We start from the raw sequence: 16,132 nt of genomic DNA, 5'->3' as shown, positions 1-16,132 counted from the left end.
TCCTTTCAGGGGGTGGCCCAGGATGTATAAATGAAAGTGTGTTCACCCCCATATGATGGTGATGGCCTCTTTCTATATGTGGGCATAGTTCCTCTCCATGGGAATGAGAGCTCTGCTGGCAAAAGCATTGGGAACTACGTTTCTGTCTCGATCAGTTTGGGTGAGATCTGTACCAAGGCCAACAGGGCTGGCATCCACTAGTAGTTCTGTCTTCCTCTACGTGTCAAAGAACGCCATGGTGGAATCCGTTGCTGGATAGTGAATCCTTGATCTTCTGGAATGCCGTTTCCTGAGTCTCTCCCCATTCCCATGTCGACTTTGCTTTTGTGAGTTCTCGTAGTAGAGTGGCAATAGTGGCCAGGTCGGGGATGAACCAACTGCAGTATGTTGCCATACCTAGGAAGCTGTGGACCTCGGTTGCGTTGGTCGGGGCCTGAGCGTTTTTGATGTCGACCACCTCTCCGGGGTCCGGGGACACTCCTTTTTCATTGAAGACATATCCTAAAAAGCTCAGTGTGGATTTTCCAAATTCACATTTGTCTTCATGGAGCGTCAGCCCTGACTCTTCCAGTTGCTGTAGCATGGCCACTAGTCAGCTGTTGTGCTCCTTCTCTGTCTTGCCATAGACTAGGATGTCATTGCTGACATTGGTGATGCCTGGGAGGTCTTGGAGTAGTATTCTTATTTCATTTTGGAACACTTCCGCTTCGGAGGAAATTCCAAAGTTGAGCCAGCGGTATCTTCTAAGCCCAAGATGCAACGAGAAAGTCGTGATGTACCTTGAGTCCTTTGTCAGGCGGATTTGGTGGTACCCAGATCTTAAGTCCAGTTTGCTGAAAACAGTGGCATCCGTTAGGTCCACGATTAGCTCGTCCACTGGTGGTGCAATGTGCCTTTCCCGCCCTATTTCCATGTTGTGCAGATGCATATTGATGCATATCCGCACCACTTGAGGCTGTTTGGGGTTCGCTGTCATAACCATGGGGGACACCCAGGTTGTGGGGCCTGTGGCTTTCTCAATTATTCGGAGGTCCTCGAGTTTGTTCAGTTCTGCCTCTACTGCTGCCCTCATGTGGAAGGGGAGCTTTCGGTGTCGGACGACCCTCAGTTCTACCATGGGGTCAATATGAAGTTTTACTGTCCTCCCTTTTAGGCATCCAGTGCCTTGAAACAGTTTCCTGTGCTTGGCTAACAGGTGCTCAATTTCTAGGGAGTGGTTTGCAAATGTGAATAGTATCAGTTCCAGTGTTACAGCAGGTGGGCAGATGAGTAATGTCTCGATTCCCACACCGAATTTGCAGATGCGAGTTCTGCATCTCTTTTCATTGTGCCTGAGGGCGGTTTTGAAGTACCCTATGTCTGGCAGGGGCTTTTTGCATCCGTATGCAAATTGCTGTACAGGTTTCCTCCGCAGGGTTGGTCTGGGGTTCAGCTTGTCGAACCTTGCGGTCAGCATGACGCTCACTGTGGCACCAGTGACAATCATCATTGTCACTGGCATGCCTCCGACGGTTACTGTGCAACTGCGGTGTGTTCTGCTGTTGTGGGGTTGTTTGCCATGGGCCGGCTTCACCGCTGAGATCATAAGGGATTTTTCTCGTCTTGAATTGCTGTAGCGGTATGTGCGGTCTGGGGATTGTTCTCTGCCCGACTGGTCGTAGTCGGCACTGCTGCTGTCGGCGCCTTCCCCTTTGATTGCCCGGGACCGTCCTCTTCGTGTTTCACGGGTCCGGTTGGGCTATCTTCGCTGGCAGCAGTCGGGTTGCCTTGGGCGGAAGGGTTGTGCATTTCTGGGTCTTGGGTCACCTTTCCAGTCCTGGGATCTCCTCTGGTTCTCTGGGTGATCAGGCATACTGATGCATAGTGGTTGATTTTCCCACACTTGTAACACGTGGTGCTGTGTGCTGGGCAGGGTTCCCCTTTGTGGTGTTGGCTGCCGCACCATAGACATTCCCTGGGCTTGCTTGCTGTCTGCCCTTGTTGGGGTTTATTCTGCCACAGTGTATTGATAGTGGTCATGCTGCACTGTGGTGTTTCCATTTCCAGTGGCAGGCTACTAATCATCTGCTCCATTTCTGCCACATGTTCATCTGTCCTCTCTCATTGTCGCCTCATAGTTAGGATGGTGTCTAGGGGGAGGTTTGTCTCTGATAGGATGGTTCTCCGGAGTTTCTAAGAGGAGAGGCAGTGTATGACCTGCTGTCTGACAGCAAATTTGTTGTCAGGGAAGTCGCAGCCAATGGCCATCTCTCTCAGCCAACCATGGAAGTCGTTGATGCTTCCCTGTGGGCGTTGTCTGACCTGGCTCATTTTAAAGCACTTGAAATCCAGGATTTGTTGGGGCTTGAATTTTCTCGTGAGAACAGCTTTCGCTGTCTCATAGTCGTCTTCTGTGCTGCGATTCAGGATTACGTTGAAGAGTCTCAGCGCCATGGTGCCAAGTTTGAGCATGAGGAATGTCCTTTTCTTTTCTTCAACAGTGATGTCATGTGCTTTTAGGCTCAATTCGAATTGCTGGACCCATAGCTCCCAATTGAGCCCTGCACGGGGACCAAAGGACTCAAATGCCTTAATAAATGTGCCCTGAGTGGTGTCTAACCACGTGATGATGTCTGGGTTTTGGTTCTGTTTCCTGGGTGGCGTTGCTGTTGGATCTTCAGCCATGATGTGCATTTGTGCAGGCGTCGGGGTGCTGGGTGCTCCGGGGGACACGTGAACTTGTCAGGGGTCGTGTCCCACCCAGGTGTGGCTGGATTTATGTGCCCTGGGCTGTTTGTGGTGGTGTTTAAGCCATATTGTCCACGTGCTTGGCCTTGCACTGGCTTTGAGTGACTTTCAGGGTGGTTGTTTTGCCAGCAAACCAGTGGCATGGGCCTGACCAATGATGGAGTGTAGAGCTGTCTGTACCACTGTCAAGTGGCTGCTTGCTTGCAGGCTAGTAGAATCCAGAGTTCAGGATATTTGGACGCTGCACAGGAAGCAGGCAGCGAGCGGCAGCTCCGGGATAGAGGGCCCCCACAATATAAATTGGGGTGTTGAATATTTGGGAACAAGCGTTGGTTGAGGGTTAGCGACTTGTTGGTTCCTTGCCCTGTTGGTAGCTGTTGCAGAGGCTTGGGTCGTGCACTCCGCGCGGGCATGAGAGGGTCCTGGTGAGTGTGGTGGGGGTCTGGAAGTAAAACAAAGATATTTATATACATAAGGGTGGGAGCGGCTTGTTTTGGGGTCTCAGGTTGTGGCGAATCGGCACATTGGGAGCGGTGCGTCGAGTGGGAGGCACCTAGCCAGAGTCAGGTGATTATCGAGCAAGGAGGTGGAATACCGGTATAGTGGGGGCGCAAGGTTTGGGCACTGTTCCCTTATCTCAGTGTCGGGCTGTTGACAGCCCTGGTGCCAACTATGATGATCATTGGTGGCTGGAAACAACACTTGAATCTAGAACCAGTCGTATCTGCTCTGTTGCATTAGAAACAGCTTGTCACGTGTTGACTCAATGTAGCCACCTTATTAGCCCATACAAGGTGGGTTACTCTCAATTTGTCAGGAAATTAAGTAACTTAGAATCTGATCACTTTTGGATCTATGTTTACTCTGGCTATTCACTAATCTTGTCTTCCCCACACATCATATATGGCAACGTGTTGAATCTCTAAATGATCTTGATACACACCCCTTTTTGCCTTAGCATTAAAGGAATAGTGCCATCAAAAATGTTATTGGCTCAAAAGATGGGTCATCATCAAAAATATATTTAAAAACATTCAGTAAGAAAGTTCCTATGTAAAGTCACAGATTTAAAGCACTAGGAGGCATCCATTTTGTGAAATGGATGAGCCTCCTATGCTTGTGTTAATATGTGCCCTTATGGAACTAATGAAGCAAAATCCAGCCAGCTGTAATAAACAAAAGCTACCAGCAGGTAGCTTTTGCTTCATTATTGCCGGAGAGCAGAGATTAACACAAGCTGGTAAGTGCTTTAAATGTCCTTTTTTAAAAGCACTGCAAAATAAATGCTGCGGTTTTCTTTCTAACTTAGAAGAAAACCGCAGCATTTATAACATTGTATTTATGTTTGCTGTGGCTTCAGCTTTGCGTCTCCTGGGCTCCCCCGATGGAGCCCAGGAGACTTAAAGCTGAAGCCACAGCAAACATAAATACAACGTTGTTGTATTTAAATATTCTGCGGTTTTCTTTCTATGTTTCCCAGAGCCCGAGAAACGTAGAAAGAAAACCGCAGCATTTAGAAATACAACAACATTGTATTTCTGACTGCGGCAACTTTCACTTTGAGTCTCCTGGACTCCCCCGGGTCGGGGGAGCCCAGGAGACTCAAAGCTGAAGCCACAGCAAACCTAAATACAACGTTGTTGCATTTTAAAATGCTGCAGTTTTCTTTCCACATTTCCCAGAGCCTGAGAAGCATAGAAGGAAAACTGCAGCATTTAGAAATACAACAACGTTGTATTTGTGACTGCAGCGGATTTCACTTTGAGTCTCCTGGACTCCCCGAGGTCGGGAGAGTCCAGGAGACTCAAAGTGAAAGCTGCTGCAGTCAAAAATACAATGTTGTTGTATTTCTAAATGCTGCAGTATTTACAAATACACCAATGTTGTATTTTTTACTGCAGCAGCTTTCACTTTGAGTCTCCTGGGCTCCCCTGAGTCAGGGGAGCCCAGGAGACTCAAAGCGAAAGCCGCCGCAGTCAGAAATACAATGTTGTTGTATTTGTAAATGCTGCAGTAGTGGTAGAAAGAAAACCGCAGCATTTACAAATACAACAACGTTGTATTTCTGACTGCGGCGGCTTTCGCTTGGAGTCTCCTGGACTCCCCCGAGTCGGGGAGCCCAGGAGACTCAAAGCTGAAGCCACAGCAAACCTAAATACAACGTTGTTGCATTTTAAAATGCTGCAGTTTTCTTTCCACATTTCCCAGAGCCTGAGAAGCATAGAAAGAAAACCGCAGCATTTACAAATACAACAACGTTGTATTTCTGACTGCGGCGGATTTCGCTTGGAGTCTCCTGGACTCCCCCGACCCGGGGGAGCCTTAGAGACTCAAAGCAAAAGTGCCGCTAGGGCAGAGCTTAACACTTGCTGAGGAGGCAGCCTGAAATGGCAAAATGGATGCTCCCAAGTAAACACTTTGAGCCTCGTTTGCTCAAAAGTTTACATAGGAACTTTCATTAAAATTATGTTTAATGTATGTTTTTCATTATTTCCCATCTGTTGGGACAATAATATATTTGCGCGCACTATTCCTTTAAATAGCTTGTTGATATGACATAGTTTCTGACTTTGATAAGTTGATGGGAGCTTTTTATTGTTGGAATAAGTGGTAGGTTTTTAATTACTAGTATTATGTACTCTGGACACTGCAGTGGGATATTATCATTGTGAATTGTTGCAACATAATGTTAGCAACATCTTTAATTCTGCTGGATTTCTTAGTTTTACATTTTTGTACTCTATTTGATGACATGTAAATAATTCAATCTTACTTTTTATTTGTAATACATGTGTAAAGGTTACTTTGATTTAAACCAAATACACTCATTAAAAAAAAGAGGTGGCACTGATACACAGAGATGCTGTTGAGGGGATAGGACAGGCAGAACCAGAAAATGGCAGCTGGGGCCTATATGTGCTAACAACCTCGAACCTTGAGCAGTGGGAGAAAGGGCTGATGCCGAAGCACAGGAGAGCCACCCCAGGACTCGATGGTGTAAACTGGAGAGCATGTGTACTGTAGACGCAACAGGGAAGTAGATGCTGAAGCCAGCAATCATGCCATGTGGGAGATGGAGCCCAGGCAAAGGCAGCAATCATGCCATGTGGAGATGGAGCACAGGGAAAGGCGGCAATCATGCCATGTGGGAGATGGAGCTGGGGCAAAAGCAGCAATCATGCCATGTGGGAGATGGAGCTTGGGGAAAGGCAGCAATCATGCCATGTGGGAAACGAGGCCCAGGGAAAGGCAGCAATCATGTCATGTGGGAGATGGAGCCCAGGGAAAGGTGGCAATCATGCCATGTGGGAGATGGAGCCCAGGGAAAGGCACAATCATGCTATGTGGGAGATGGAGCGCGGGGAAAGGCGGCAATCATGAGCCCAGGGAATGCAACAATCATGCCATGTGGGAGATGGAGCCTGGGGAAAGGCAGCAATGAAGCCATGTGGGAGATGGAGACTGGGGAAAGGCAGCAATCACGCCATGTGGGAGATGGAGCCCAGGGAAAGGCGGCAATCATGACATGTGGGAGATGGAGCACAGGGAAAGGCGGCAATCATGCCATGTGGGAGATGGAGCCCGGGGAAAGGCAGCAATCATGCCATCTGGGAGATGGAGCACAGGGAAAGGTGGCAATCATGCCATGTGGGAGAGGGAGCCCGGGGAAAGGCAGCAATCATGCCATGTGGGAGATGGAGCCGGGGGAAAGGCAGCAATCGTGCTATGTGGGAGATGGAGCTTGGGGAAAGGCAGCAATCATGCCATGTGGGAGACAGGGCCCAGAGAAAGGCAGCAATCATGTCATGTGGGAGACATAGCCCGGGGAAAGGCAGCAATTATGCCATGTGGGAGATGGAGCCCAGGGAAAGGCGGCAATCAAGCCATGTGAGAGATGGAGCCTGGGGAAAGGCTGTAATTATGCCATGTGGGAGATGGAGCCCGCGGAAAGGCAGCACTCATGCCATGTGGGAAATGGAGTCCGGGAAAAGACAGCAATCATGCCATGTGGGAGACGGAGGCCGGGGATCATGCCATATGGGAGACGGAGCCCGGGGAAAGGCAGCTATCATGCCATGTGGGAGTCAGAGCCCGGGGGAAAGGCAGCTATAATGCCATGTGGGAGATGGAGCCCGGGGAAAGGCGGCAATCATGCCATGTGGGAGATGGATCACAGGGAAAGGTGGAAATCATGCCATGTGGGAGATGGAGCCCTGGGAAAGTCAGCAATCATGCCATGTGGGAGATGGAGCCGGGGGAAAGGCAGCAATCATGCCATGTGGGAGATGGAGCTTGGGGAAAGGCAGCAATCATGGCATGTGGGAGACGAAGCCCAGTGAAAGGCAGCAATGATGTCATGTGGGAGACAGAGCCCGGGGAAAGGCAGCAATCATGCCATGTGGGAGACGGAGCCCGGGGTAAGGCAGCAATCATGCTATGTGGGAGATGGAGCCTGGGGAAAGGTAGCAATTATGCCATGTGGGAGACGGAGCCCAGGGAAAGGTGGCAATCATGCCATGTGAGAGATGGAGCCTGGGGAAAGGCAGCAATCATGCCATGTGGGAGATGGAGCCCGGGGAAAGGCAGCAATCATGTCATGTGAGAGATGTAGCCTGGGGAAGGCGGCAATCATGCCATGTGGGAGATGGAGCCTGGGGAAAGGTAGCAATCATGCCATGTGGGAGATAGATCCGAGGGAAAGGCAGCAATCATACAATGTGGGAGATGGAGCCCTGGGAAAGACAGCAATCATGCCATGTGGGAGATGGAGGCCGGGGATCATGCCATGTGGGAGACGCAGCCCGGGGAAATGCAGCTATCATGCCATGTGGGAGACACAGCCCGGGGGAAATGCAGCAATCATGCCATGTGGGAGATGGAGCCCGGGGAAAGGCAGCAATCATGCCATGTGGGAGATGGAGCCCGGGGAAAGGTGGCAATCATGCCATGTGGGAGATGGATCACAGGGAAAGGCGGCAATCATGCCATGTGGGAGATGGAGCCCAGGGAAAGGCAGCAATCATGCCATGTGGGAGATGGAGCCGGGCGAAAGGCAGCAATCATGCCATGTGGGAGTGGGGGCTTGGGGAAAGGCAGCAATCATGGCATGTGGGAGACGGAGCCCGGGGTAAGGCAGCAATCATGCCATGTGGGAGATGGAGCCTGGGGAAAGGTAGCAATCATGCCATGTGGGAGATAGATCCGAGGGAAAGGCAGCAATCATACCATGTGGGAGACGGAGGCCGGGGATCATGCCATGTGGGAGACGCAGCCCGGGGAAATGCAGCTATCATGCCATGTGGGAGACAGAGCCGGGGGAAATGCAGCAATCATGCAATGTGGGAGATGGAGCCCGGGGAAAGGCAGCAATCATGCCATGTGGGAGATGGAGCCCGGGGAAAGGCGGCAATCATGCCATGTGGGAGATGGATCACAGGGAAAGACGGCAATCATGCCATGTGGTAGATGGAGCCCAGGGAAAGGCAGCAATCATGCCATGTGGGAGATGGAGCCGGGGGAAAGGCAGCAATCATGCCATGTGGGAGATGGGGCTTGGGGAAAGGCAGCAATCATGGCATGTGGGAGACGGAGCCCGGGGTAAGGCAGCAATCATGCCATGTGGGAGATGGAGCCCAGGGAAAGGCGGCAATCATGCCATGTGGGAGATGGATCACAGGGAAAGGTGGAAATCATGCCATGTGGGAGATGGAGCCCAGGGAAAGTCAGCAATCATGCCATGTGGGAGATGGAGCCGGAGGAAAGGCAGCAATCATGCCATGTGGGAGATGGAGCTTGGGGAAAGGCAGCAATCATGGCATGTGGGAGACGAAGCCCAGTGAAAGGCAGCAATCATCCCATGTGGGAGACGGAGCCCGGGGTAAGGCAGCAATCATGCTATGTGGGAGATGGAGCCTGGGGAAAGGTAGCAGTTATGCCATGTGGGAGATGGAGCCCATGGAAAGGTGGCAATCATGCCATGTGAGAGATGGAGCCTGGGGAAAGGCAGCAATCATGCCATGTGAGAGATGGAGCCCGGGGAAAGGCAGCAATCATGCCATGTGAGAGATGTAGCCTGGGGAAGGTGGCAATCATGCCATGTGGGAGATGGAGCCTGGGGAAAGGTAGCAATCATGCCATGTGGGAGATAGATCCGAGGGAAAGGCAGCAATCATACAATGTGGGAGATGGAGCCCTGGGAAAGACAGCAATCATGCCATGTGGGAGATGGAGGCCGGGGATCATGCCATGTGGGAGACGCAGCCCGGGGAAATGCAGCTATCATGCCATGTGGGAGACAGAGCCCGGGGGAAATGCAGCAATCATGCCATGTGGGAGATGGAGCCCGGGGAAAGGCAGCAATCATGCCATGTGGGAGATGGAGCCCAGGGAAAGGTGGCAATCATGCCATGTGGGAGATGGATCACAGGGAAAGGCGGCAATCATGCCATGTGGGAGATGGAGCCCAGGGAAAGGCAGCAATCATGCCATGTGGGAGATGGAGCCGGGGGAAAGGCAGCAATCATGCCATGTGGGAGATGGGGCTTGGGGAAAGGCAGCAATCATGGCATGTGGGAGACGGAGCCCGGGGTAAGGCAGCAATCATGCCATGTGGGAGATGGAGCCTGGGGAAAGGTAGCAATCATGCCATGTGGGAGATAGATCCGAGGGAAAGGCAGCAATCATACAATGTGGGAGATGGAGCCCTGGGAAAGACAGCAATCATGCCATGTGGGAGATGGAGGCCGGGGATCATGCCATGTGGGAGACGCAGCCCGGGGAAATGCAGCTATCATGCCATGTGGGAGACAGAGCCCGGGGGAAATGCAGCAATCATGCCATGTGGGAGATGGAGCCCGGGGAAAGGCAGCAATCATGCCATGTGGGAGATGGAGCCCAGGGAAAGGTGGCAATCATGCCATGTGGGAGATGGATCACAGGGAAAGGCGGCAATCATGCCATGTGGGAGATGGAGCCCAGGGAAAGGCAGCAATCATGCCATGTGGGAGATGGAGCCAGGGGAAAGGCAGCAATCATGCCATGTGGGAGATGGGGCTTGGGGAAAGGCAGCAATCATGGCATGTGGGAGACGGAGCCCGGGGTAAGGCAGCAATCATGCCATGTGGGAGATGGAGCCTGGGGAAAGGTAGCAATCATGCCATGTGGGAGATAGATCCGAGGGAAAGGCAGCAATCATACAATGTGGGAGATGGAGCCCTGGGAAAGACAGCAATCATGCCATGTGGGAGACGCAGCCCGGGGAAATGCAGCTATCATGCCATGTGGGAGACAGAGCCCGGGGGAAATGCAGCAATCATGCAATGTGGGAGATGGAGCCCGGGGAAAGGCAGCAATCATGCCATGTGGGAGATGGAGCCCGGGGAAAGGCGGCAATCATGCCATGTGGGAGATGGATCACAGGGAAAGGCGGCAATCATGCCATGTGGGAGATGGAGCCCAGGGAAAGGCAGCAATCATGCCATGTGGGAGATGGAGCCGGGGGAAAGGCAGCAATCATGCCATGTGCGAGATGGGGCTTGGGGAAAGGCAGCAATCATGGCATGTGGGAGACGGAGCCCGGGGTAAGGCAGCAATCATGCCATGTGGGAGATGGAGCCCAGGGAAAGGTAGCAATCGTGCCATGTGGGAGATGGAGCCCAGGGAAAGGCAGCAATCGTGCCATGTGAGAGATGGAGCCTGGGGAAAGGCGGCAATCATGCCATGTGGGAGATGGAGCCCGGGGAAAGGCAGCAATCATGCCATGTGGGAGATGGAGCCTGGGGAAAGGCAGCAATCATGCCATGTGGGAGATGGAGCTGGGGCAAAGGCAGCAATCATGCCATGTGAGAGATGGAGCCTGGGGAAAGGCGGCAATCATGCCATGTGGGAGATGGAGCCCGGGGAAAGGCAGCAATCATGCCATGTGGGAGATGGAGCCCGGGGAAAGGCAGCAATCATGCCATGTGGGAGACGGAACCCGGGGAAAGGCAGCTATCATGCCATGTGGGAGACGGAGCCCGGGGGAAAGGCAGCTATCATGCTATGTGGTTGATGGAGTCTAGGGAAGCGGCAATCATGCCATGTGGGAGATGGAGCATGTGGAAAGGCAGCAATCATGCCATGTGGGAGATGGAGCCCGGGTAAAGGCAGCAATCATGCCATGTGGGAGATGGAGCCCGGGGAAGCGGCTAGGAGTTGTGATGCTGGTGGAGAGCACATGAACACAGAGTAGCATGGTCCGGGGCAGCCCTGAATGCAGCCCATAGCATGGCTAAATCAGGTACTGCACAGCTCTCACCCGGAGTCACGGTGCAACTTGATAATGGTGGCCAGGGCAGGTGGAGCAGGCCAGCTACCTTGGCCAGTCGGTGTCATCATGACATCCTGGTACTGGTGAAGAAGACAATGGCTCACCATCAGCGGGCCTATTCACAGGAGACAGTGCTTGCAGGGGAGTGAGGATTGGATCCAGGGAGGAATACAGTGGGTCAGGGTGTCAGGGTGGCAAGGCAGACAGTGGGCGGTAAACACATACACTGAAGGCCGCACGGAGGAGCTTTGTAAAGAGCAACCATTAGCCCTAATGAGAATTATTGTACAAAATAAAGCCTGATTCCATAATAAGAAACGATAACAAAGGAGGAAATGAAAGCCTATGGATAAATGAACAGGTTACTCACCGTAGTGACCACCTTACTCCTAGTCCATAGTCCCCTTTCCTCCATACTTATGGGACATCTCTCTGTCCTGTGGGACGGGACCAGAGCACTTTGTAAAAAGCCTCCAAATTTTTCCAAAAATGTGTCCTTCCTCTCTTTCCTGCACGGGGCCCGGCACGCGGCCGTAACCCCGCCCACCTTGGCTCCGCCCCGCGCATCACCCCTCAGTCCTTTTCTTTGCCAGGTCAGAGACCCATTACCAATACAGAGGAACCTTATTAGAGGGGACGGCGGGCGGGCGTATGGAGGAAAGGGGACCATGGACTAGGAGTAAGGTGGTCACTACGGTGAGTAACCTGTTAATACTCCTACGTCCCGTCCCCTTTCCTCCATACTTATGGGAGATTCCCAAGCACTCCTTACAGGAACTACGGGTGGATGGAAATACCCCTTACTGAAAAAGGTTCTTCAGCACAGCCTGACCAAACTGACATCAGCTCTAGAACTCATATCGGGGCAGTAATGCTTACAGAAAGCAGATGGAGAGGCCCAAGTAGCTGCCCTAGCGATGGACTCCCAGGGAACATACTTCTGAAAAACAACCGCAGCTGCCTTGCGCCGCACCAGGTGTGCATGAATACCTTTAGGAGGTTTCAGCTTTTGGACAGTGAAAGACTCCGTGATACAGGTGGCAATCCACCTAGAAATAGTTGCCTTAGACGCCTGTTTGCCTTGAGGGTTGCCGAAAGTCACAAAAAGTTGAGAAGAACTTCTAAGCTTGGAAGTCCTATCCAGGTAGAACTTGTGAGCTCTTCGGATATCAAGACAGTGTAGAACCCTCTCCGCCTCAGAGGCGGGGTTCGGAAAAAAGACCGGTAGGGAGATCGATTGATTCAACTGGAGTTCGTTCACCACCTTCGGCAGAAAAGCCGGATTAGTTCGAAGGACTACCTTGTCCTTGTGAAAGACCAAGAAAGGATGCTCCACCGACAATGCCTAGAGCTCACTCACTCTCCTTGCCGAGGTGACGGCGACCAAAAAGGACACTTTCCAAGACAAGTACTTGAGGTCCACAGTAGCCATCGGCTCAAAGGGTTTATAGCACAGCGCCGTCAGGACAACATTCAGGTCCCATGGCGGGTGCGGATTACGAACTAGAGGGTAAAGGCGTGTTAAACCAGCAAAATGTCTCTTTACCACTGGGTTAGCCAGAGAGTACGAACACTGATCCGTAGAGAGATAAGCAGAGACCGCTGACAGGTAAGTCCTGCATGACAGAACATGAACCCCTGACTCTGCTAGGGAGGACACGAAGGACAACACTGCGTCAACCGTGGCCCCCCTTGGATCCAATTTCTTCTCTAGACACCAATGACAGAACCTGAGCCATTTACTCTTGTACTAAGATCTGGTCGAAGGTTTTCTGGCTGCCTGGATAATACGCATGTTATCCGCAGACAAATTCAGATGCTCTAAAGTCCTGAACTCAGGCACCAAGCCGCCAAGCTGAGCGATTGTGGGGAGGGGTGCCACAGCTGCTGCTCCCCCTGGTGGAGAAGATCGGGAGTTACCGGTAACCCGATCGGCGGATAAACCGACAGGTGTTGGAGTTCTGAGAACCAAAACCTGGCCGGCCACCACGGGGCTATCAGTAGAAGAGAACAGTTCACCGAGTTATTCAACTTCCAAATTGCCCGGTGAACTAGAGGCAGAGGCGGGAAGGCGTAAGCTCTCATGTTGTGCCATGGAATCTCTAGAGCATCCCCCAGAGAGGAGGCTCCAAGCCCCCCTCTGGAGGCATACAGAGGAAACTTCTTGTTCATTGCGTCGCGAAGAGGTCCACCTGCGGTGTGCCCCAGCGCGAGAAAATCCCTGAGAGGACCTCTGCCTTCAACTCCCACTAGTAGCTGACCACTGTCCGCCGGCTGAGGGCATCTGCTGTGACATTCAGCTGGCCCGGGATGTGCACTGCAAGCAGCCAGACACCATGAAGCACGTCCCACTCCCAAATCTGGATGGACAGGTCCACGAGGGGGGGGAGACTTTGTTCCCCCCTGCTTGTTGATGTAATACATTGACACCACATTGTCCGTTCTTATGCGGTCCACTCTGTTGACAATGACCGGTCCAAATGGTTTATGTGCAGGAGCTTGTCCTGAGGCGACCAGAGATCCGAGACCTGAAGGAGAGCTAACGTCGCACCCCACCCTAGGAGGGAGGAGTCCGTCATGATCGTCACCATAGGGACCGGGTCCTGAAACCCCGCGCCCCCAGACAGATTGCTGAGAGATGACCACCAGTGCAGGTCTACTCTCATGGAATCCGTGATCATTATCCGCATGGAGTCTGGGTCTACTGCCTGACGCCATGAATTCCGAAGGGCCATCTGGGTCCGTCTCATTTTGAGACGAGCAAGAGGAAGAGCCAGCACACACGAGGCCGTGAGGCCCAGAAGCCTCTGGAACCACCAGGCCGACATGCTCTCCGACTGCGCAAACATCTGACACGTGGCCAACAGATCTGCCATTCTGTCCCCGTTCAGGTATACTCTGCAGTCGATCGTGTTCCAACGAAAACCCAGAAAAATCTGGTCCTGAGAGACCGTCATGGAGGATTTCCGCCAGTTCACCGACAGCCCAAGATGGAACAGGAGCTGAAGGAGAGACTGGAGGTTGCCCGCTGCCACCAGCGGACAAGGGCTGCGTAGAAGCCAATCGTCCAAATAAGGATACACATGGATACCCTGAAGACGAAGATAGGCCACAATCACCGACATCATCTTCGTGAAGACACGCGGCGCCGAACTGAGGCCAAAAGGAAGCACCCGAAACTGGAAGTGCTCCTCTCCCAAAGAGAAACGGAGGTACCTCCTGTGTGGAGCCCAAATCAGGATATGCATGTACGCATCCTGAAGGTCAACCACGCTGAGCCAATCGCCCGCCTGCAACGAGGATCGAATCTGGCCGGGCGTGATCATCTTAAATTTCTCTTGGGGTAAGGGAAGATTGAACTGGGAAAGGTCTAGGATGGTGCGCAGGCCAGCCTGGTTGGGTTTGGGCACTGTAAACAGCCAGGAGTAGAAGCCCTCCCTCGCTCCCCAAGGGGAACGGGTTCCACAGCTCTGAGGAGCAGAAGTTTCTGAACCTCGGCCATGAGGGAGGGTGAGCCCGACAGCTGAAAAGGAGGGTTGAGGGGTGGGGTAGGGGGTAAAGGTAAGCGGAAGCCCGCCCGAGCGACTGACAAGACCCATCTGTCTTCTGTGATGGTCTGCCACGCCTCCCAATGAGACGCGATGCGTCCTCCCACCAGGGTCTCGTGCGAGCACGGTAAAACCTCATTTGGCACGTTTATCGGTGGCGGTGTGACCTGAACCTGATGAGGAGGCTGAGGAGCGGGAGAAATACTGCGTACGCTGTTGTCTACGGCGGTTATTTCCCACAGGAGTGTCAACTCTACGCGATTTGCGGTCGAGGAAGCCCCTGAAACCAGACTCTGAGGTTTGAAAGGAGCTTTAACCAGAACAGACAATGATTTAGCCGTCGGAGAGCTATCCTTGGTTTTGGTGAGCTCTACATCAGTAGAAGAATGAAAAAGCTCCTTACCATCGAATGGTAGGTCCAAAACTTTGTCTTGCACTTCCTTTGAAAACTTGGTGGCATGCAACCACGCTTGCCTCGAGGTATCAACCCCGAGCATCATGCCCCGAGCCGAGGTGTCTACGTGATGAGCCGCAGCCTCCAGGAGATCATGGGCCAAGACCCTGGCATCGGAAAGGCCACCTCTGAAATCTTCCAACTTCTCGACCGGAATATGCTCCTCAAACTTCGACAGACCTTTCCACATCCGCATGTTAACTCCCGCCAAAATCAATTCGGCATTGGCCTGCCTGAGTTGCAAAGCCGAATTGGCAAAGATTTTCCTCCCTAGGGAGTCCAGGAGCTTGTCCTCCTTTCCCAGGACCTGAGTAGCCGTCGCGGAAGAGGATGCTGCAGGTCTGGACTGCAATGTGGCCGCAGCCACCACTGTGGAGGAGGGAGGGGGACAAGACGACAAGGCCACTTCCTCCGAAGAGTGCAGCCTGTACCTCGCGTCAATCTTTTTATTGACGAACAGTCCTGAGTGTGGCTTCTCCCGGACTCTTCGGACCTCAGCCAAAACATCCTTCTGCAGGAAAAGGCCAGTACGCTCCAAAGGAGACAGGGTGAACGCCCCAGAAAGCACACCCTCCTGTGGAGCAGGTACCTCGGGAACCGGGACATCTAAGAAATTCATCATGTCCAGTACCCGGTCATGAAAAGCTCTAACAGAGCGGGGGAGGTCCTTGTTGTCCTGCTCGCCTTGAGGGTCATCGACAGGTCAGGATCCTGCTGAACCGTGTCAGGCACTGCCTTGTCCACTGGGGACAACGGTGGCAAAGGCGGAAGAGCAGGGGCAGGCACCACGGGCAAAGCAGGCGTCGGCGGAACCACCAGAGGAACGGGTGGAGCCGGAGGCGCTGGTGGACAAATTTCCTTAAAAAGCCCTTTGAAATACTCCCTCATGGGGTCGGTGCGCATAAGTGCTTGAAATTTACTGAAAAGGAGATTGCTTCGGAACCTGAGGAGGCCTCTCATGAGGTGGGCAATTCCAGGGACGTAACGGAGAAGGGTGCAACACCGGGCCCTCCGCCGACGTATCCACATAAATGAAAGGGGCCGCCCCTGCAGGCAACGAAACATTGTGCGGAAGAGGCATCCGGGCGTTCCAAT

The 16,132-nt window shown here is 52.7% G+C and overlaps 1 protein-coding gene across 1 annotated transcript; it reads right to left on the bottom strand.

Moving 5' to 3' along the window:
- Nucleotides 1-223: 223 nt before the first annotated feature.
- LOC138510842 (uncharacterized) lies at nucleotides 224-583 on the bottom strand. The gene has a single exon (XM_069626519.1). It carries the CDS (start codon nucleotides 581-583, stop codon nucleotides 224-226), a length of 360 nt encoding a protein of 119 aa, XP_069482620.1.
- Nucleotides 584-16,132: the final 15,549 nt, after the last annotated feature.

This window comes from Ambystoma mexicanum, chromosome 6p (assembly GCF_040938575.1).
Source record: "Ambystoma mexicanum isolate Mex_15411 chromosome 6p, UKY_AmexF1_1, whole genome shotgun sequence".
NCBI lineage: Eukaryota > Metazoa > Chordata > Amphibia > Caudata > Ambystomatidae > Ambystoma > Ambystoma mexicanum.
This window is presented reverse-complemented; position numbering and strand designations above follow the sequence as displayed.